General features: G+C 41.3%; 1 protein-coding gene across 1 annotated transcript in view; it reads right to left on the bottom strand.

The window, feature by feature from the left end:
- LOC138258737 (epithelial cell adhesion molecule-like) overlaps positions 1–24,133 on the bottom strand; it is a 56,280-nt gene that overhangs the window by 14,454 nt on the left and 17,693 nt on the right. Inside the window, exons 3-6 of the mRNA XM_069206008.1 lie at positions 8,444–8,690; positions 5,899–5,970; positions 2,399–2,462; positions 979–1,077 (exon numbers count right to left, since the gene is read on the bottom strand). Coding sequence (XP_069062109.1) covers positions 979–1,077; positions 2,399–2,462; positions 5,899–5,970; positions 8,444–8,690 — 482 coding nt within the window. The remainder of the gene's footprint in view (positions 1–978; positions 1,078–2,398; positions 2,463–5,898; positions 5,971–8,443; positions 8,691–24,133) is intronic.

Below are 24,133 nucleotides of genomic sequence, written 5' to 3'. Positions count from 1 at the left end.
TGGAGACGTTTGGCAAAGCAAGCAGATTAAGTTGTTCCAGACCGTACAAAAAGAATTTGGCCTGCACAGAATCTAATTCTATAAATATTTGCAAGTCCTGCATGCGCAAGCCTACCACCACTCTGCTTTGATAGATTCTACTAAATATAGCACGTCATAAATGAAAGTTACCCTTGACTTCCTGTGGATGGGGTGGTATTGCTTACATATCGATATCTCGTTATGAATGCCCCAACTTTTTGATGGTGCTTACGGAAAAGTGGGAAGACTGGGTGGAACCTTTGCACGAAAGTGATTGGAGGGAAGCAAAAATGGCTTCAAAGGACCACATTATTCCCTTAAAGGTGCACCTCATACAGTTAAACTATCTGCATGGTACTTTTTTCACCCACAAGAAGTTGAGAGGCGCTGGTGTGATTATCTCCCGCTCATGCTTTTGATGCAATACGTTGGAATGTGATTTTTTTCCATGTCTGGAGATGTGCTGTCACAGCAAAGTACTGGTCCAAAATACTTATTACAATATCTAGAATAATTCTCAGGCCAGTAAATTATTCTCCTCCTATTGTCTTTTCGGATATCCAGAGGGATTTGGGAGGCGATAGTTTGGAGCATCCCCTAGAATGACTTTGTATTGGGTCAGTGGTGGCAAAAAAAACATCATACAATTTTGGAAATCTGAGACCGTCTCTCCTTCACCGAATGGCGGGAATCCATGAATATCTGTTCAAGAAGAGAAGACTCTATCTACAGGGCTAGAGGCTGACAAGATAAGTATCGCAAGATCTAGGGGAGATGACTAATATGCTGTGTCTTTGTGCACAGTTGCTTAGAATGCATTTTGATAACGTGATCACACTGTGTATTTTAATACTGCTGTATGTCAAAATTAAAATAAAACATTTTCACAGGAGCCAAGATGGGCGTGGAGAGTGGCCAGGTTGGATGCAGTAGGCTGACAGCAGTGTTAATACTTACGTCCCTTTCTATGTAATAGGCCACAGTGGCAATGTCGACCGGTTCCTTCGTACCATTTCTGCAGAGCTTAATGGTGATTTCATGGCTAAGTTCATGAACCTATGACAAAAGAAAACCATGTGATCATCTCATAATATGCCATAATATGGTTATTGTGAACAGGAGGCCCCATACACAGACCCCCATCAATCTGTGGATATTATTGACTTGGTTGAGAGGCATAGTTGCAATCTTGCATATTAGTAGAACACACATTCACCATCAGGGGGTCTCTCAGCACTACTGGCAGATAACAGGTGTTTATTGTTCCTGAGCTCAAAGGTACTTATTTGTTTAACCTCCAAAGGATGTAAGCTGAGGGGATGAACAGGAATTCGAACCTGTGGCCATAGGGGGCAAACTAAGATCCCTGCACTTAATGTATTAGTCCAGAGGCCAGAAACCAAACAAGCATTTGCAATGCACCAGATCTTGCATTTTCTTGAGTTAGAGTTACTGGCATTGTACATTCAGAACTGGACTTTTCTTGCCACATAAATTGGTCAACCCTGTCTCATAAGTTCATCTTTTTATGACATGTTTTGGTAGTCACTGGTGGCTACTGACATCTGAAATCACAAGCCCTTGAGAAGAGACGAGATGACTGCATAGGCTAGAAAAGTATTTTCTTTTTATTTTAACAGAATGAAAGCTCTTGCAAGCATTCTTGCCTCACATTTCAAGGAGCAGAGGAGCCTGAGAAGATTTATGGCCCCAATAAAGGAAATAAGCTATGCCCAGTGTGCAATGTTGTGAGTGCTGGCAGGGAGGGGCCCTGGAAAAGAGACTCGAGAAGCAATGTGAAGCTAAGCAAGTTTCACATCATTGCTTCTAGGTTTAGCTACATTCTACCAGAAAGGGCATATTGTGGCTTTCGTGAGCACCGATCTAACTGACCAGAGGTTCTTTTGTGAAATAAGCTTATTTTAGGAGTCAGAGGTAAACGAGGACAGTGCTGGAATAAAGCCAAAACAAATGTCAGCGACAGGTAGCTACAAGCCTAAAAAACACCCACAGTGAAAGGGGAGCATCAAAGAAATAACAAAAATAGTCCGTCACAGCAACAGATAAAGAAACCAAAGTGGAATAATACAGTAGATGGTCACTGCTTTGAAACAAAAAAAGGAGGGAGAAAAAGGCAGAACTGACCAATAGCAAGCAACCATTTTTAAAGGACACTGCAACCTACAGATGAAATCACTTAAAGCCAAAAGAAGTACACTAAAAGTATACACGAGGTCAGACACGCTTGACCTTAAAAGGACACAATCAACAGTAAAAAGAAGCTCCATTTTGTAGTGATAGCCAATCAGAATGTATCAGGCTTACATTACAAAGGAAACAGACCACAATACAAATTAAATAGCTTGAAAATACTTACAGTGATGCTCAGAATCCGTGGCGTCTTCACAGTGTAGTCAGACAATAATTTGTTCACCAGGTTTCTGTTGGAATGAAGAGGTTTTTCTCATCATCAACATCATCATCAATGCTCCTAAATTGCCCATGGGCGACATGGTACCCGCAAACACCCAATAACATGGCCCTCTGTTGTTCAAGGCATTAAGGTCTGGGCCTGAATTAAGTAGCACTTTGTTGTCCCCTTTGTGATTTGCTAAAGTATTACCCTCTGTGTGCATTCCGAATATCGACCCCTGAATATCAAGGGGACAGAATATTGAAAAAATATCAATAGGTAAGTCTAGATTTTTTTATACCTACCTACGTGGTACATATATCTTCAAGGTACATAGATGTGGAGTTAGAAATAGTGAATATATGCTCCCTTATTTGCACTCATCTGTCAATATTTTGGCTCCCGATATTCTTACATGATGATATTATTAGGGTCGATATTCAGCAGTAAAATTCTCTGTGAGAGCTAAGTATTCACTTAGTGTCCCCACAGTAGGATACTGCTGCTGTGCAACAACGGAATGTAAAATCAGGCAAAGATCTTAATTCAACAGGTAAATGAGCAGGGCGAAATGACCACCTAAACTGCATACTCCTAAACACCCGCTCCGTACACAAGCATGCCATCGAACTCTGGGACCTTATCACAACACACTCACCAGACATTGCCTTCCTCACGGAAACTTGGATGAATCCCTCATCTGAGCCCGACATAGCCACAACCACCCCAGATGGCTACAAAATCCATCGTAGAGACCGTCTAAACAAACCAGGAGGTGGCATCGCCATTATACACAAAAACACCATTAAGGTCACCAACAACACACACGACACCCTAGACAGCGCTGAACACATGCACTTTCTAATTCACATAACCCTCATCTACGGACCACCAGGTCCTAGACCCCCCTTCTGTGACGCCATCGCTGACACCATCAGCACTCACGCCCTCACTTCCACAGACTATATCCTCCTTGGTGACTTTAACTTTCACCTATAGAACCCCCACGACCACAACTCCACATCCTTTCTAGACAACCTTACGAACCTAGGACTCAAACAACTGGTCGCATCACCCACCCACTCAGCAGGACACACACTAGACGCAATCTTCACCACATAACCTGCACTCACACCACCGAACTCCACTGGACTGACCACCACCGCATCCATTTCTCCTTCTCCAAACCCCCCACACACCACCACCAACACACCACACCCTACCGCATGTGAGACAAGATCCCCACAGAACACCTGAACACTCAACTCACTCAGAACCCCCCAACACCGACCCCAACATTGCTGCCCATAACCTCATACAATGGATTACAACCTGCACTGACTCACTCGCCCTTCTTAGAAGAAACATCACCACCCGCTACATCAAGAACTCCCCCTGGTTCACCACGGAACTCCAAGCCTCCAAGAGTGAATGTCGCAAAACAGAGAAAGCTTGGCGACAGGAACCCTCAACCACCAAATTCTCCACCCTCAAAACCACCATACGCAAACATCACCAACTCATACGCACCACCAAAAGAGCATACTACAATGAACGCATAGACAGTAACTCACACAACAGCAAGGAACACTTTACCATCATCAAAGAGCTCTCCAAACCCAAAGCCAGCAACATCGACCCCACTCACACACAACACCTCTGCGACTCCCTCTCCAGCCACTTCCACCTCAAAATCTTAGACATAGACAACAGCTTCACACCACAGGCACTCACCACCTTCACCACTGACACGATCACCCCCCCCCCCCAACCTATTACACACCTGGGCCCATACCAACGACGAAGAAACTGAAAAAATGATGAATTCCATCCACTCAGGCTCCCCCTCAGGCCCCTGCCTCCACCGCATTTTCAACAAAGCCAGCCCAACCATCGCTCCCAAGCTTCACGCCGTAATCAACAGCTCTTTCGACGCCGCCACCTTCCCAGACTCCTGGAAGCACGCAGAAGTCACCGCACTCCTGAAAAAGCCCAAAGCAGACCCTGATGACCTCACCAACTACCGGCCAATTTCTCTTCTCCCTTTCCCCACCAAGGTCGCTGAGAAACTAGTAAACACCCACCTGTCTCACTTCCTAGAGGAAAACAACACACTTGATGCCTCCCAGTCTGGATTCCGCAAGAACCACAGCACTGAGACCGCCCTCATCGCATGTACTGACGACATCAGAACCAGAGTCGACAAGGGCGAGAGCGTCGCACTCATCCTCCTAGACCTCTCCGTTGCCTTTGATACTGTCTGCCACCAAATACTCTGCACACACCTCTACAACGCAGGTATTCGACACAAGGCCCTGGACTGGCTTGCCTCGTTCCTCACCTAAAGAACCCAGAAAGTCGCCTCCCTTCCTTCCACTCCCCAGCCACCAAGATCATCTGCAGAGTCCCCCAAGGGTCCTCCCTCAGCCCCACCCTTTTCAACATTTACATGGTCCCGCTCGCCAACATCCTCCGGCCACACAGAATCACCATTGTATCCTACGCAGACGACACCCAGCTCGTCATCTCCCTCACCCGAAACCCTACCACCGCCAAAACTAACCTCCACGCCGGACTCCTTGACACCGCCAAATGGATGACAGCAAACTACCTCAAGCTAAACTCCAACAAAACCAAAATCATCATCTTCAGCCCCAACAAAACTTTATGGGACGACTCCTGGTGGCCCACCGCACTAGGATCACCCCCAACACCCCCCACCCACGCACGCCACCTTGGCATCATCTTGGATTCTTCTCTCTACATGACCAAGCAAATCAACGCCATCACCTCCTCCTGTTTCAACACCATCCGCATGCTGCGAAAAACTTCAAATGGATTCCCATAGAGACCAGAAAGACTGTCACCCATGCACTCATCAGCAGCAGGCTAGACTACGGAAATGCCCTCTACGCCTCACCACAGTCAAGCTCAAGCAAAAACTCCAGAGGATCCAGAACGCAGCCGCACGCTTCATCCTGGACCTCCCACGCCATGAACACATCTCCTCTCACCTCAGATCCCTTCACTGGCTTCCGATAGACAAAAGGATCATCTTCAAAGTCCTCATCCACGCACACAAATCCCTCCACAACACTGGACCAACCTACCTCAAAGAAAGAGTGAACTTCCACACTCCCACTCGCCACCTCTGCTCTGCCGACCACGCACTCGCCACAGACCCCCGCATCCAACGCGCCACCACCCGAGTGGCAGATCCTACTGCTACCTCACCCCCAAAACCTGGAATTCCCTCCCCACCAACCTCTGCAAGACTCAGGACCTCCTGCTTTTCAGAAAACACCTCAAGACATGGCTTTTCGAACAGTAATCGGCATCCCCACCGCCCCTCCTCCTCCCCCCCCCCAGTGCCTTGAGACCCTTACGGGTGAGTAGCGTGCTCTATACATTTTTTGATTGATTGGTTGATTGATTGGAAAGAAGGTGGGGCTGTAGGGACTGACCTTCGCAGTATCTCTTCTCTTCCTTTGAGAAGGGTGAACTCTACCTTGAAGCTGAAGTGGATTTGAATGAGCCTGAAAAGTAATAACATAGGAAAGTCGTTTTAGGTAAGCTATAATGTAAAATAGAATTTAAATAATTTATACCAAGAGGATAGAAAAACGGTCTGGTATTGGCACAATTGTATGCCATGTCTGCGTACAACTAACTTGTAGTAAAACTATGCAAGTGGTAGAGAATGGATTGATCAAGGTATTGTTTGCCATGAGACTTTGTGTCCATAAGCTCTTCCCTAACTCTTTATCGCCCTAGAAATGATTCGAGATTTGCTCTAGCAAACGTCTGCAGTGAATTGCTTTCCACAGTGGGAAAGGGAATGGAACATCCCCAAACTTCATGGCAGTAAAGGAAAAGGAGTTTCTCCATGTAGAAAGATGTTTTAACTGTGAATAAAAAATATACAATTGGATAGAGAGCTGCCTTTTCCCAACATATATTTGTACTGTTGATGCAATTTCGCATTAGGGAAATGGCAATGCCCACAGATGTCAAGGCATACTCCTGCTACTTTATTTATTTTTGCAAATTTATGTAGCGCGGAGATGGCCCAAAGGCATCAGAGCACGTTACAACACACCAAATAAAGTACTACAGCGGGTTATATTAATATTAGGTGATCTCAGACATTTACATCACTGTTTGTATACAAGAGTTACCACAAGAGACAGTTACAGCAATAGGGCAGAGGACATGAACCGTTAAAAGAAGGCTTCGGAGAAAGTAAATAAGACTGGTTGAGGGTGATTTTACCAAAATGTCTATTAAATAGGAGGAGCTAAAGTTTGTGAATTAGAAAAAGTAGTAAATCTGCTCCCATTCATTGAAGTACTGTAGTAGTCGAAATTTAATAGGTTGTTTGTGAATCAGGACATTAATCTCTAGGGCTATCAAAAAGGGACTACCTTGTGAAAATACTGAGATGTAGATTTATGAATGAGTCCCCAAGGTATAATTAGTCTTAGAATCAAAAGTGAAATTAATTAATGTAGGTCTTCTTGGTTGTGATGACAAAGGAATAGAAGCAAAACAGAGCTGGAAACAAATTATTATACACCAGTAAACTAAGGGCCTGATTTAGATCTCGGCAGATGGAATACTTCATCACAAACGCAACAGATGTCCTGTCTGCCGTATTACAATCTCTATAGGATATAATGGGATCGTAATATGGAGGATAGGATATCTGTCACATTTGTGATGGAGTATTCCCCTCTGCCAAGATCTAAATCAGGCCCTAAATCTGATGTAATCCATAGTTGCTTAAAAAAGAGTAAGAACAATGGTTTATTTATCATTATGGATTGGAAAAGACACGTTTAAGATGGAGGGGGCAAAGGGAGCTTAAACCCATCATAAATGACATGCCAAAAAGGCAAATGTAATACCTCAATCCAACCAGGAACCTTAAATTATTCAAGGATCAAATTACATTGCATAGCCAAATACATTGAACCCATTGTTATAATGATGTCTGCATAGAAAGGTTGTTGAAGTTGTTATTTAAATTAGAACACAGCATATTTTTAAAAATAAAAAAAACGCTTCTAATTTCAATTTCGTCAGTTTGGTATTAAACATTTAAATATTTATCACTCATACTTGAAAGATGATTACCTTTGGATTTGATAGAGAATGCTTGGTTTTGTGTTGTACCTCTTTAAAAAATGTGGCTTTTTAAAATAAGCATAGATGTAACTGAGGTTTGAATCAAGTGAAATGGTTGTTGACTGAAGTAAAATTCGGCAAAAGTAGCACTGCTTAAGCTTTACACTAAATTCATAAAAAAAAAAGACAATGCTTCTGATTATGCGCCAGCTATGGTTGAATCATTAGAAAAATTAACCATAGTTAGTACTTACTGTGGTGAATGGAGGTGCACTGGAAGATATTCTGACTAAAATGTGTATAACATTTCCAAATTATAATAGAAGTTGAGAATAATTCTGAGAAGTGCTGCTCATTGTCAAACTTGAAGCATGGTTTGTGTGATAATCTAAGGAATTTGATATTGATATAAAAATTATCATTATGTTCATTCGCAGTTAAAGAATTAAGTATTAAATCTATTTCAGAAGAGAGTTTACATATGTGAATCTGTATAGCGTATATTTAGCCTCAACGGGGCACTGTACAAATTGGGTGTTAAAACACACGATTATATGGTTATAGATGAGGAGGATTCTAAAAACCATGGCTGCTGTCTCAAGGTACCTAAGATGGAGTTTTATCAGTAGATACAATGATCCACAATAATCTACTGCTACATGGTGAAATAGAAGGTTATTTTTTACTGTGATGAAATAGGTGGAATGACATATGGGATAAGCGGACCTACGTAGAGGGAAAAGGAGAGGGGAAAGCTATGAGGGAAAGTGTGTATCTTTCATGTCCTTCCTAAATGCCGGACCTCACCAAGCTCTTCAATCTCATTTGGTCCAAAAAACATTAAGCCTCAAGCAGAAAGATTACCTAAGAAATGGTACTCACTGCACACGAACAAGATGATCACATTTGGGGTCATCTCCAGTTTTATCAGTTACCCTGATCCCAGCACTGTCCACACACCAACAGAGATTGGAATCCTCGTCACACTGCTTGGCCTTGAAAGTGCCATTCTCTTCACACTCCGGGTCATAAATATTGTCCACATCTAGCCTTCCACCACCAGGGTGGCTTCGGCCACGTCTGCTCTTGTGGAGCATCTCCAAGTGCATGAGACGACACTTAGGGGTCACTAAAAAAAAAACAGACAAAAAAGGCAAATTATTTAGCACACTTGGCCATCTCTGAAACTTAGGTCAGGTTAGTGGACGTGGTTATTTTTGTGTTATTTTATTTGTTATTCTTTTAGTTTGTGTACACCCATGTGAAATGTATTGTGCTTTCAGGGGAAAACAACTGTGGAACCAAATTAATCAGAACAAAATTACATAAAACATGTTTACAGATAGTTATGGAACTTGGGGATCCCACTGATGGATGAATGAAGAGGAAATGGGCTCCAAATAATAGGAGCAGAGACTGTAAAATGCAGGCATTCACATTGTTGCCAGGTTTCTAAGAAGGCGAACCCACTGTGAACCCTTGTCCATCCCTAAACCTCTCAGCAACATGATGAAGAATACAACAAAGCCAACAGAAAAATTGGGGGAAATGGAAAGGGAATGTAGCAGTAAGGCTGGGTGAGATTTATGAGTGGCCTTCCTGGGAATCAAATTGTCTTAGTAGTGGAAGCAAGCCACATTTCTCAGGAATCCTTATGTGGCAAGAGAAATAGGGGAACAAACTATAGAGAAGAGGAGAATAACAGTTGGGATGGTAGTCACAATTGAAAGACAATTTAAATATAGCCATGAGTAGTGAAGAAAGAATGAATGCTTTCTCTGTTTGTCTGTGTTATGAGGAGCCTTTCATAGACTGGGTACCAGATAAAGACCCAGAGACTCCAGAACACACAAAGGTAACCACTGGGACAGATGCACAATTAGAGACACAACAAAGAGCAGGAATAGTAGGAACTAAAGCCTAAACTAAGGGAGTGCCAGTAAGGAAGGAAAACAACAAAGGAGTGGGAATGTGTGCTCAGGCAAAAGCATGATAACCTCAGCAACAATGCCAGACATTCCCAGGAACCTGCTTTCTGTAGTGAGGGTCTTAAATATCTTAAATACTGGCTCTACTGCACATACTTGGAAAGTGCTCACTGTGACCAAGAAAAGAGGAGCTAAACTAAAACTAAGTGTGAGGTCTACTTGCTATGGACACAGTTTCCAACTCAACATCCTCCAGACTTAACACCACTTTCCCAACCTGCAGTGCATTCTCTATCTGCAAGTCTTCCTCAACATCCCTGAAAAAGACCCACCCAGTGAATACGCAGCAGGACCATGTTTTTTTTGTGGAAATCAATTGTGATACTGTTTACTGATGCATGTAAATGAAAATAATCTGCAGGTTTCCAGGATCCATCAGATACATTGTATCCTTTCCATGTCGCTAGGTACTGTAGCTGTCCCTCATAATACGTCGACTCATATTTCCTATCCATGCTTCTTGGTACTGGTGCTGTGCCCATGTATTTGTCAACTTTGTATTTTGGGGATTCACCTACCAGCAAGGGAAAAGGAGAAAATGGAGTGTTATAGATGGTATTCTTAAGCAGTGAGATATGAAATATGGGGTTATGTGCCAGTGAGTAAGTATTAACAATCAAAAAGCCGAAGTCCCAATCTGTCCTTCAATCTTGAAAGAACCCAGAGGTTTGGGATTCAGTTTGAGGTGTGACCCTGAAATGGCCAAATGTTGTGTTGAGTTGAGTGTAGCTTGTATTAGATATTGATAAACTGTTTTCTGAATTGCTTGCAGATGTTGACACACTAAAACACTAAAACCTGAATTGCTTGCAGATGTTGAGAGGCATTCAAAAGTACCTACGTATAGTGCTCCCTTTCAATATACATTTTACACCCTAGGTGCTGGCGTCTATCTTGGACACAACTGACTTCTTTTATCACCTCTACTGCCAAAGAAATTAAAATAAACTGGATGTGGGTAGTCCACCCACTGGTATTCTTGGCATGCTTTATCACCCAGGTAGATGGATACCACCTGAATATACGTGTATCCAGGTGTTAAAAAATGTTGATTGTCTGGATAAATAAAGAGATCCAGTAAAGTAAAATGTGTTTCGGTATACCCAAAAGGATTTTTTATTGAGCTGGTACCCATGATATGATTAAAACATGAGATTGTGTATTTTTATTGAAAGTAATGTTTTAATTATCTGAGGTCTTCATTCCTACATGATTTGACCTTAGGTCGGCCCAAAATGGTTCACCTGCCTTCTTGATGGCTATTGGATCCCTAACCGGGGTGCATTAACTAACATGCAACTCAGACATGGAGATAATACACTCTCTTGCCTTGTGCATTTGACCAATTCAATAAAACCTGCAACAGAAAAACATCCAACATTTTCATATTGCAATGCCCAAGTAGATGTTGAAGCAAACATGTAACTGGTAGAACTGTGGTGGTTGTAATTTGGGCTGGCCACATTTGAATAGAATTTCTATAACTACAGAAGAAGGGAGATCGTCCCAGCAAAACATGTTGTGAGCTAGTATAGGTGAATTCTACTAGGGCATTCACTTACTCCAAGCATCCTGCTGCTTCTTAAGGAAGCACCTCAAGTACTGTTTGAATGATTGGTTTAGTCATTCAGTTTGTCTGTCCGTTTGTGGATGTTAGCTGGTGGACATGACCTGTTTGGTGCCTCTTTGTTTTTTTCACCCCTCCAAAAGACTGCAGTAGATTGTGTGTCTTGGCCCGCAATTATAATTTTTGGTAATCCATGTATATAAAAAATGGTTATCATAAAGATTCCTTCTAATTCTACTGCTATAGGTAGTTTTTCAAAGGAATGAACTGGCCCATTTTGGTGGAATAGTCTTCAACCACCAACAAGGAGGTATTGTTATACCCCAGGCTGCTTGTGCTGTATATTCCCCATTGTCATCACTATTTTCCAAATGGGCAGGTACAGTGTAATTTGCTACGTCCTTTAGTTTGCATGCTGTGCTAAGTGTTAAATTTAAAAGGCATGCTAAGACTTTTAAGCTCTTGTTTATACTTCTTTAGTGCCGCATTTGTGTCATTTTTTAACACAAAAGCGGCGCAAACCTATAAAATACAATACATTATCATTTTTTGCACCTCTTTTGCGTCATAAAATGACCGAAATTCGGCACAAAAAAAGTATAAATCAGGGCCTTAGTTTGTGTGAACTGTAAACAAGCCTGTTTAATGAATTACAAGTGCTTGGTGCTTTTGTTACAACATGTACAACTGAGCAATCAATTAAAGACTTCTGTTTCCTGCTGTCCTTTTTCCTGTAGGAATGTCTGGTATTTTGGTTTGTACAATGGCTGTTGACTAATTCTACACTGCTGAGCAATTAAAGACCTCAGTTTCCTGCGACCCTCATTTCCTGCTGGAGTGTCTGGTAGTATGCTTTTGTTTATACAATGACCGCTGGCTAATTAAGGTCCTCTGTTCCCTGTCCCTTTTTCCTGCTGCAGATTTCTGCAGTACTCTCTGCGTGCATGACGGCTTTATATACTAAGGGGCAGATTTACAAGGCCCTAGCTCCTCCTTGCGCCACACTAGAGTCATTTTCTTTACACTAATGTGGCTCAAGGAGGCAATTTTCACCACAATATATTTATAAAGTGGCCCAATGCATGCATTGCACCACTTTGCGACCCCTTGTGCCACATTATGCCTACATCAGGCACAATATATGCAAGGGGAGGCATTCCAGCGTTAAGAGGCCCGCAAAAAAGGCGCTGTGAAATCAACAAGATTTGTGGCATCATTTTTATCGCCTGCCCAGAGCAGACGTTAAAATGACACACCCATTTTAACCTATGGGCTTCCTTGCACTTAGCTCCACTAGAGTCAGCATTTTTGACGCTAGTGGAGCAAAGCGCCACTATAACGTCAACAATTGTGATGCTATTAACTTAACGACTGCCATGGTGGACCGTATTTTAAATACACAGTGTCTTTAGGTGGGGCAGGGGTGACACAAGCAAACTAGTGCATCAGTACTCATATGCCAGTTTCTTGTAACTCTGGCCTTAAGTTCGAAGTGTGGTCACCCACTTGGCTTTGTCAATTTGTCTGAAGAGAGGGCTGTAGTTCCAGCCAGCAGTGCCTGTGGGTTCAGAGCCCGCTGCTTGAAACAAAAGCAACTTCATACAATGTGACCTGGAAGCTAAGGGCTTGCAACCTCTCTTGGAATCCCATCCTTTCTAGATGGCTTTCCACAACCTTGAACCCTGGAACCTGGTTGTTCAGCTGGCACCACCATGCCTACATCACCTTGACCTCGACCATCATTCTCTCACTACAGCTCAACACTCCAGCTACTTCAGCCCATTACACAGACCTCAGGTTAGTTCCGTAGCTTGGCACCCCTCATTTTTTATTTCTCTTTTCTTCAATGACACCCTTACTGCTTGAATTTAAATGAGGACGATTTAGCAGGAGAAGAAGAAAAAAGGACAAATTGTGAGAGTTGTGTGAAGTAACACAACATAAAAGACAGGTTAATAGGATTGTTATCATCAGTGAAGAAACTAAAAATATGTGTGTAGGATTTAATTCAGAGGCCAGTGTTCAAAGGATCCACAAATGGACTTGGATTTCTTTCAGTAATTCTTGCTTGATTTTGTTTCTATGGCTCACACCCAAAAACTCTCTAAATGAAACTTTTTTCAAAAAAGAGCACATTTTTTGCTTACGTCTAATTTGACCTTACAGAGAATAGAAGGCCAAACTTGATCTTGGTCTCTCCACAGGTGGGTTTAGAAATAGTGGAGGTAAGTCACAAATAACTGAAATGGGAGCAAGAAAAGCATGGTCAAGCTGATTGTAAAGCAATCATGTAGGGCTGTATGAAGTGATTGTGTTCTTTTGTCAGAGAGCACCTCTCCTGGCAAAGGGAGTGCCCTTACCATTAGAACTTGAAGGGTGCAGCTCAAAAGGATCAACGCACACACTGAATTCTTTCCACGGAAGCTCTTGGTACACCAGACCTATCATGCTCTCTCACACACACTCACTCATTCCCCAAACTACCCTTTTTCCTGTAGGGTCAGTAGTTGGTGTCAGTCATCTGTTCTGAAACTAACGATTAACCTCACAGGGAAGTAGTGGAAGATCTTTGCTTCTGTGGAAGTCCTGGGAATTTAGGTGAATGGCCTTTGGTGTAGCAGAAAGCAAAGTCCACAGAAAAGTAATCTACCCATGCAAAGATGGAGTCTGATAATCCCAATGATATGCAAGATTTGTCCCATGCACTCTCTGAAGATACCCTGTCCATATCCGATATGGCTCTCACCATTGTCCAAGTGAAATTGCTAAATCTATACCAGGAGAAACAGGCCTGGTAATTAGAACTCCAAAGATACAAGTCTAGGACTAGCCTCTGACCTATGAACCTGGGAGCAATATCTAAAGCCATCCCTACCAGTCTGCCATCCGTCAGCTTTATGAATACCAGTCTGATTCTGCTCAGAGGTCCTGAAGAAGGAGCATCAGGGAACACCAGCACTCCAATGAATGTGTCTGTGACCAATGCCACTCCTGGACCTCAACCCCCCTCCAGAACATTTCTCTGGGGACAGTTCCAAGTTTGGAATCTTTATTAATCAATGTCAACTGTGGCGTTCAATACCTTGTATTTAGTGGTCTACACCACTAATTGAGAATGAAAATCTGATGCTGTACAATCTTTCAGCATTCAAAGATGTGATGCACAACCTATTTGCCAAACATATCAAGCAACATTCCAAGCAACAATGGGTTATTAAATCGTAAAAAGGGAAACAAAGACCCACTGTCCTATATAACTAACTTCAACTGATAACACTGATATTAATCTGGCAAGAGGGTAAACAACGTCCTTCTTCTACCGGGGACAGAAGGATGACTTAAAAGATGTATGTGCACAGATAATAGATATCCCCCGGAAACTGTGCAGAACTCATTGACCTAGTTGTTATGCTGGACCATATAAATGGTGAGCATAAGGGGCAAAACCTTGGTTTGATTAAAAAAAGTGATAGTCCATGGGTAAAAGAAAGAAGCTGAGGTCAAGACATCTGACGTAGCAGAACCTATGTAGATTGAGGGAACTCGGCCCTCTTTTGAAAGAAGAGAAGGACAAAGGGCAAACCAGTGTCTATATTGTGGAAAGGCCAGGTATTTTATCAGTGAATGCTCTGTCACGCCCAAGGGTACTAGAAAGATAGCAGTGTTTGCCAATTAACCTCTACCGGAAGCAAACAACTGAAAAGCTTGAAGAGGAATGAGGGCCCCTCTTCAGGGGCCTCAGGACAAGGAATCTCACCATTCCTTGTTAGCACCTTTGCTAGAACTCCTACTCATTTGCCAATTACTGTTAAACTAATTATCTCCAATTAACTGAGAAAAGCCTTCCCAATCATGTTGAATTCTGGATCAACTGGGTATTTATTTTATTTTACCCTAGCCAAAACCCTTTGCATCTCCATGGCTTGTAAGGATTATCCAGAACCTGCAAGGGCAGTGGATGGTTTGCAATTTTCTTCTGGCTTGATCACTTTTCAAACCAAGCCCATTAAATTAGTTTGTGTCAATAGTCATTTTGGGACCATCAGGTTTGATCTGATAGATATTGTAATTTTTTTAGCTATCTTGGGGGTACCTTGGTCCAGCCCCAAAATATACTGGACTCTATGAAATGTGGTTCTGCATTCCTAATTTTACTTACAAAGTTATTGTAAACTAGCCACTGATGGAGCACTTCCTCTCACATGCGCATCATCTTTGAACGTTACTATCAAAGGTTTATCTAGTCAATATCAGGACTATCAGAATGTGTTTGATGAAATGAAAGCTACTGTGTAGAAGCGAGACTGTTTCTCTGACCTAGTAACATGGGCAACATTGCCTTTTAATCCTATCTGCACACTTTCCGAACCCAAAACTCAACACCTAAAAGAGCATTTGGATGAGCTTCTGGCCAGCGAGTTCATTAGACATTCGTTCTCAACAGACACTTTTTCATGTTTTTGTCTTCTGATTGGCAGGCAGAACTATTCATGTGCATGACTGCCTGCAACTTCTCATGAAATCCTGCCCCTTCAAGACAACTATCCACAACCTAGAATCCTGGAACCTGGTTGTTCTGTTGTTGCCACTGCACCTCCCTCACATTGGCTATGACAATCATTCCCTGATTCCTGTTCAATGCTCCAGCTACTAAGGCCCATTACACGGCCCTCAGGTTAGTGCACTAGCCAGGCACCTCTTGTTTTAGGCTTCACCTTTCCTCAAGGGCACCATTATAGTTTGAACTTAAGTGAGGAAGTTTTAACAGAAGAAAAAGAAAGAAGGACAAATTGTGTGAGTTGTGTGAAGTAAAACAAAATAAAATACATTTGATAGGAACGTTATGTGCGAGAAAACTAAAAATGCACCTTAGGGTTTAGCGTAGTCATTAGCGTTTAAAGGACAACAAAGTGGACTCAGATTTCTTTCAGCAATTCTTGCTTAATAAGTTCCCCAGAACTCACACCCAAAAACTCTCTAAATGAAACTTTTTTGAAAAAAAGTATTTTTTCTCCTATGTCTTATTTTTTCTCAATGGTGATATCCGCAAGTGGGTTTAGGGATTGTGGAGATAAGCCACAAATACCTGAAGGGAGGCAAGAAAAGCATTATCATCCTGATTTTAAAGCATTCATGTATGGTTGCCAAACGTGGTTGTGTCCTTTTGTTACAGACTACCTCTCCTGGCAGAAGGAGTGCACCTTACCACTAGAACTTGAGGGGTCCTTCTCAAAAGGATCAACACACATCCATCATTCTTTCCACAGGAGCTCCAGGTACACCAGCACATTGTTCTCTCTCTACCCCAACCTCCCTTACCACCATGGTCTGTTGTGGGTGTCAGTCGTCTCTACTAATACTGAGGATTAACCTCAGGGAAAAGTGGTGAAAGATCTTCACTTCCACAGAATCCCAATGAATGGCCCTTGGTGTAACAGGTAAAGGGGGTATATCTACTATTAAGTCCATAGATATCACATTCCATGATTTTGTCAGAGTAGGTAAGGGTTGTAGCAGACAGAAAGGACAACTATGGGAATCCTTGGATTGAGTGCCTATTGAATATTGCTGTACACATTGGTGGACATTTTGCTTTAGGTTGGGCTGCCAAAAATGTCAGCTGAGATGATCTTTCATTTTCTTTGTCCTGGATACCCTGCCACAGGAGAGTCATGGCACCTCATCACCCATTGTTGAAGTGACAAATTAGGGTGTAAAGTGCTTCATCTTTATCCAATTATTTTTCATTAATCTGCTGGTGCTCTGGTTGCTCTGGGCATGTTGTATGGTGTTTATGAATGTCTTCAGTCCTTCTCCAGATTGAATCATGTTGGAAGAAATGTTAAAAGGATCCACTGTAGATTTGATGTCTTCAGACTGTCTTGAAAAAGCATCTGCTTGTCAGTGCCTGTTGCCTGGATGTTATGTAATCGGATAGCTAAATCAGGAGAAGAATAATGTACATCTAGCATGCCTAGAATTAGTACATTTCATGGAAGTCAGATAAAACACATTCTTGTGATTCGTCCACACTGTGATCTTGTGATATGTATCTTCAGTGCCTAAAGGCTTCTTTTATTTGAAGAAGTTCTCACTCTTATATGGTATAGTCCTTCTTGGTTTCGGTTAAACTAAATGAATAATACCCCACAAGATGTCATACTTTGATCATCTCTTCTCTATGAGATAGCTCATCCTCAATGGTGAGCAAGGAGGCATTGGTTTCTACAGTAAATTAGGAACTTATGTCAGGATGTTTCAGAATTGATGTAGTAGTGAATGCCGTCTTCTGCTTTTGGAATGCTTGCTCCTGGTTTTCAATCCACTTAAATGCCATTCCCTTTTTTTGTTAGTTGGATAATGGGTTGTATATTGGTTGAGATGGCCTAAATGAGTTGCTGTTAAAAAATGGCAAATCCTACAAATTGTCTTGCCTGCAAACCCAGATATGACCCAGTAAAAAAAACATCTGAGTTGATCATTTTCCTTTGCAGGGACCAATGCTTTTTTACAGAGCCCAATGCTTGTTTGCAGAGATAAATGCTTGTTGGAGCTAATGCTTCTTAGAGACCAATACTTGTTTGGGAACACACGTTGCACAAGCCTCCAGCATCCCTTTTTCTCAGACTGGGTGTGGCTCCCTATGACTCAGACTGGTTGCGGTTGGATGCAGCAGTTACTTAAACCACACCCGATCTGAGTGAATTGCTTGCTGTAAAGGTCATCGGCTGCAGAGAAGGAATTTCTGCTCCTCAGCCTTTGATCTTCACATTCTGTTCTGTCCAACATCTTGGAGGCCGCTTCTGGAAGAAGAAGAGACTGAGGGAATTAACCCTTAGAAAGGCGGTAACACGCTACACATGATTTAAGACCATTTATTGCTAAAACTTGATACTTGCTGACTTGAAACTTGATAAGCGAATTTTCCAGGATGTGATGCGCTTAAAAGGGCACATCTATGGGTTTCAAGGCCATTGGTATGTTTGCTGATTGTCATGCTATAACGCGTGTTGTAGATGCTTGCATTATACCACAGAAGGAGTTTCTATCGAACAATTATTATGAAAACGATATACTGTGAATACGTTTATTATTGCTGAGTTTAATGTGGCATTACTACTGTTGTTAGCGATACAATGTACTGTGAATATGGTTATTATCGCTGAGTTCAAAGTTTCATTTGCATTATTTCAAATTATTGCTGGTGATGCGGAACATTTTGTGTTTGGTGATTAAACGAAGCTGAAGCTTATCTTTGCTATGCTCAAAAATATGCTGTGATGTAACAGGGATAAGCCGGTTGTTCGTGAAGTTGAACACTATTGATTAACCCTATGTTTTCACAGTAATACAAAGTGAACCATAATCCTTGATATTAACTCTATGTTTTCAGTGTGATTTAAACACTGAATTGCGTTCCTTGTAATACTAGCACAGTACAATGATTAACCCATGAATATCTGGAGAATATAATTGCCTGAGAGTTTGTTCTTATTATTGTTGCCTATGTAAATGTCTATGTGTCGAGTGAGTCAGCATCTTGGGAAATCTCATCAAGGTGAAACACGCAAGATATCCACTTAACATCAAGGAACATCTAGGTAGGCTTAATTGAGGTGATGAGGGGCTAACCTAGGATCACAGTGGTAGTAGTTATAGACTGTATAGGAGGTTCAAGGCTCTTATTTAATTACAGGTAATCCACATTGTTTCCTAGAAAGTGGGAGAGCCATCACAAGCAAGCAAGGGGACCCCCAACAGATACATCTAGCTTGTACATCATAGTTTATCAAGTAGAGTATACATGGGTTACGAGATATCAGTTATTTGACTGATGTGTAATTTCTCATAGGAAAGACTGGCTCTTCAAGAACCATCACTAGGCATCCAGCTCCAGCCCTGTGACTCCAGTGTCTCTCGCATTAATCCCCTTTCCCCACGACATTGCAGTGCCGGTCATGCATAAGCAGCTTGGTCAACATCGTGTCTTCTTGGGACGAACAGGTTAGTGCTTGACACAAACCTCTGCACCTCTTTCATAGACTTCAAGGATGTCCACTCGAAAACTATCTTAACTTTTGAGGTGTTCCTAGCAAGTCCTTCTCAGAAATCTCAAAACCTAAAAATGAGATCTCAGGCACTTCAGAAAGACACTTTTCAGCCTTAGCCTACAATGCATACTTGTGTAGCCAACAAAGAACTTCTCGCACATGTTCTCAGTGTTTTTTCAGGTTGCCTAAATAGTTGAGAATATCGTCTAGGTAGACCATCCTAAAAGACTCTGAAAACATAATTCACAAAATATTGAAACGCAGAAGGAGTAATTCCACAAATAGTAACATGGTTGGACTTTAAACATACATGTAACTGAATGACTGTTAGTGGGTTTTAAGAACGTTTGCCATCTATTGTGTGGTATTCCAAGCTGTTTATGGTCATGACTTGCACTTGTTGGAATCTGTGTGACCATTTGGGACAGTGAGGAGATAATGTTCTGTTTGACCCTAAAAAAGATATATTGTTAAATAATTGGATATGAATATTATACTAGGACATGAAGAAGTATGTTTAATACATGTCATTTTTGGATTCATAACCAAGATCAAAAATTAAGCACACTTTAATTTGTATTAGGGATTGGATATAGTACTTACCATTTCTCCAACCAAGTGACTATTTGTGGAATTAACCTCTTCGGCAGTCATTTTGTATTTGCATGTACTCAGTCTACTCGGTTGCACTATTGTATGTAACTTGAAATGCATCAGGGGCATTACATAAGGCTATTGGCATAATCAGATATTTAAAGTGTCCATATTGTGTATTGATTACAATTCCCACTCACTGCCTCTCTGATTCTCACCAAGTTGTAAGTTCTCAAGCCCTGTAAAGATCCTTTTGGTCTTGATTTGACCCAGCAATACATAAATGAGGGTGAGGGGTATCTGCTTCTGATGTGAATGGTGTTGTGTTCTCTACAGTCTATACACAGTCAGAAATCGACATTTGCTTTAAGTACAAAAAAGATGGTCTACACTGCTTGTGATGTGGAGTGCCCTATAAAACCATTTCCAGATTTTCTTTCAGGTACGAACACAATACATCATATTATTTTACTGTAAGAGGATAAATCCTCAGATGTGACATCAGAATATCCAGAATTGATTTGATTTAATCATAACACATGGGCAGCAGAAGGGTGTCAGCCCCCTTTTTCTCGAAGACATCCAGGAATTCTTGATATGCTTCCCATCATTTCTCTCAGATAGTGGTGAAGAGGGGGTGTGACATGAACAAAACTTAAGGGCTGACGCTTTGTGGCACCAGAGGCAACCAAAAAGTGTTGTTGGCAGAACTAATAATCAAAAGTAATTGATGGTAATTACCAATTGGTTTGTGCATTATGTCCTCTCAGCCAAGTGATCCCAGTATAAATGGGAAGGAAGAGGAACTGATTAAATCAAATTTGATCTGTCCCCATACCCATCTGGAGTCGACAGGAACAAAGGGTTTGCTTTCTTTGAAATATCTCCGGATGATTATTTTGTTCCATCAGTTGGTATATTCAGTTTGATACACTCTTAATGACATAACAAATCTTCATTCTTTTCTGGAAATCATAGTTCATAAAGAGCCCGAAGCCCCTGAATCCACTAACATGAAAATTGACTAAGGTTCTTGAGGTGTCATAATCAAGACTTCTAAGTGAAAAGGAGCTTTATTAAACACGGACAGTTCAGTAATTACTCAGCCCATTCCTTGTCTATTATTTAGTAAAGAGCCAGTTTGCCCCCTGACAACAGAGGGCAAGCTTGTACAAAATGTCCTTTCTGGCCACAGTACAGGCATACTCCTGCATTGCATTTCCTCTATTTCTTTTCTGCAGTGAGGGATTGCTAAATTTCCACTACTTGCTTTGGTTCCCCGGTTGGCTTTTCAGAGTTAAATCATTTAAAGCCATGGAGGTGGTAAGGCAATTTACAAATGACAAGATATCTTAAGGTCTTCTTTTAGGCCTTTATAGAATGTGGCAGTGGCTTCTTCATCTAACCAGGCAGCCTTGGACACCAATTGTTGAAAATATTGGATGTATATTATATTGTCTTTCAGAACCTGTCTTAAAGTCAATAACCAAAAATGCATCCCCTGCTTAGTATGCTGATTTCCGAAAATGGAGCAGAACTGGATTATAAACTGATCCCAAATATTTAAACATGTACTCTGATCCAAAATCAGGAGTAGCCCAGGTCATTGCATTTTTCATGCAATACGAAAGAACAATAGATACCTTGGCTTAATTGGTAGCAAAAAACTGGTACCTGAATATAAAATGCCATTGGCACGGAGCCAAAAAGGGTTGAAACATTAATGGACAACCTCCAAATTTTCTGGTGGTGCTAGTGGTAAGGAATTGAGTTAAATGGAACTTTCCGTAATGCTGGTCAATGAACCTGATTTTGCAATGCTACTACTTGTTGCAGGGACAACATCCGAGGCTCTTGTTGGACTGAATGTAAGGAGGAACTAAGATCTTGTTAATGTGGGTTAGTAAAAATGTTTTATCTTGATAAACAATTTCTAACACTTCTTAAACCTTGTAGATGGCTTGTGCCATAGTCTAACAAATTCTCAGTGTCCATATTGATCTTGGCAAACTGTGAGCCCAAGGACTTCTCCAACTATTCCAACCTCCCAGAGCCTGCAGATAAGAATTCAGTATTTTTATGGTTCCATGTGATTTCAATAAAATCATTTTCCTGTAGCTGTTTCAGAGGAGTGAGACTGAACTTTACAGGCACTTCTACTGAGACTTTGATCATAGTTCCCTCCTTGTGGTAGAGTGGTTTCAAAGGCCTTGAGTGGCACACGCTTCATTTTCTGTTCAATTTTGCAGTAAAACTACTTAAACAGAACCATGTAAATAGAGTGTCTACATAGAGTATCATTATTCATGCCCATTAAAGTTTAACTATGCTGTGTTTGTTAAGTTTGTTTATTCTAATTCACTGACTCAAAGTCTATCTCTTTTTCCCATTGAAACCTTTTCATTCAGTTTATAGCATGTTCATTCTTGTTGAATCTCTTTATCTCTGTTTCTATTCATTTTCATGTTTTTGCATGTCTCTTTAATTACATCCTAACTGCTCCACTTTCAAACACCACAGTTTATGTTTGTCAATTTCTTCATGCCTATGTGCATGTTCATCTTCCTGACTGGGCCTCATGGTTGGTGCCACTGTTTATCTCCATCTGTTCCTTTAATTTATCTCTGTTTAACTGATAGCCCTATTTTGTGTTTCTTCCTCTATCTGCTACTCCTTTTCGGGACTCCTTCTCCCTATGCCTTTTGGTCATATCCAGTGTTGGCAATATAAGTTTTCTAAGCCTGCATCTCTGATATGTTCACCATATTTCTCTCTTTTCCTCACTTTAACATCATTCATCCGCTTACTGTTTTCCTGTTCCCCATTCATTGCCATTCAGCACAGGGTGTTATACTGTAGGATATACGTAGATGTTTAAAAGGCATGTGAGTGTTGAAGCTGTTAGCCAAACCACTTTCATTACATGCACATCTTTTTCAGAAGTGCCATATAAATCTTAGTGTGGCTAAAAATCGGTCAACAGGATATTTCTGACACATCGTATAAGGAAGCTTGTATTATTAGAATATTTGTGCCCTTTCAGAGCTAATCAGGTTATGAGCCGTATTATGATTCGGAAGGATCCGATAGACTTGTGGTGTCAATCCAATGAGACAGATGAGTAGAATTATTCCTGTTATAATTGAGATGGAAAGATTGGAAGAGAAAGGACAGTGAATTGCATATGTAGATAGCGTTTAATGGCTGTGCTTATCACAATATGCTTGTAGTGTTGGTATGTGTATTGCACATGATTGTTGCCTGTGTGTATTGTGCATGTGGGAGAATGGTGTGTTGATCATTGGTGGGCTGAATCATGTTGTTGATACTGTATGGTCTAGCAGTAGTATGTAAGTTGACTGCATGTGATGAAGGATGGAATAGCATTATAGTATTGGCAGACAGTGGGCTATGGAGTGATTGTGGTGTTTAAGGTGGCAATGTGTGCTGTTATATGTGATAGTGATGGAGTTAGTTTATGAATTGGTGGGCTGATAAAGGATTATGGTGTGCAAATTGGCAATGCGCAGTGGTGGGCTGCATAGTTTTTGTAATGTTTAAGCTGGGAATGGGTGTAGTTGTATATGCAAGGCTTCTGTGTAAGGTTTTGTGTAATGATTATGGTTTTGGTGATGGCGCTGTATGTATGTGGTTAGGCGGTGTTGCCATTTGGTGTGGCAGGAAAATAACCTGCTGTGCAATTGTGGTATGTGTCTTGCATTCACTTATGTATATGTTATTTTATACTTTTCTTTGGCATATCATGTTAAACATTTTATTTTTGTCAATACTCTGGCTTCTTGGTGTTTTGCTGATATAAATTTAAAGACATGATTGAGAAACTGATCAACACATTGGTCCTAAATTGCCCCAGGATAGAAAGAGATCAAAATATGGAGGCTGGCTGCTACTTTGGAAAAGCATTGCTACCCCTGTGAATTTTGATAAACGTGGGGATCATTAGCATGTAGGAGACATCAACATATCACTTACAAAAAGCAATAGAAATGCTCAGACCTGCCACCACAAATATATTATTTTTTCTTTGAATAGGTTTTAGAGATTTATAACATGTAAAGGTATTGGTGATGTGAGGACTCAAACATATCTGCTCATAAACCTAGACTCTCATCTTGACGGAGTAGGTTCTATGTAGCATTGACATCCCTAAAAGAAATAGTCAAACAAATTGATGGATGATTTCCCTTGGACTGCAAATATATATTAAAAAATGACAGTGGCAGGCCAGTGGGACACTACAAGGGATGTCCATCCCTTGAATCTGGCACAGTCCCAGGAAGTAATAATTGTAGCCTCCTCCAAGATGTGAAAATTCAGAACATATGAAACGATGACTAAGCACTGAAGGACA

Source organism: Pleurodeles waltl, chromosome 9 (assembly GCF_031143425.1).
Source record: "Pleurodeles waltl isolate 20211129_DDA chromosome 9, aPleWal1.hap1.20221129, whole genome shotgun sequence".
In the NCBI taxonomy this organism is placed as follows: domain Eukaryota; kingdom Metazoa; phylum Chordata; class Amphibia; order Caudata; family Salamandridae; genus Pleurodeles; species Pleurodeles waltl.
The sequence above is the reverse complement of the archived record's forward strand: the minus strand, read 5'-3'. Positions and strand labels throughout refer to the sequence as shown.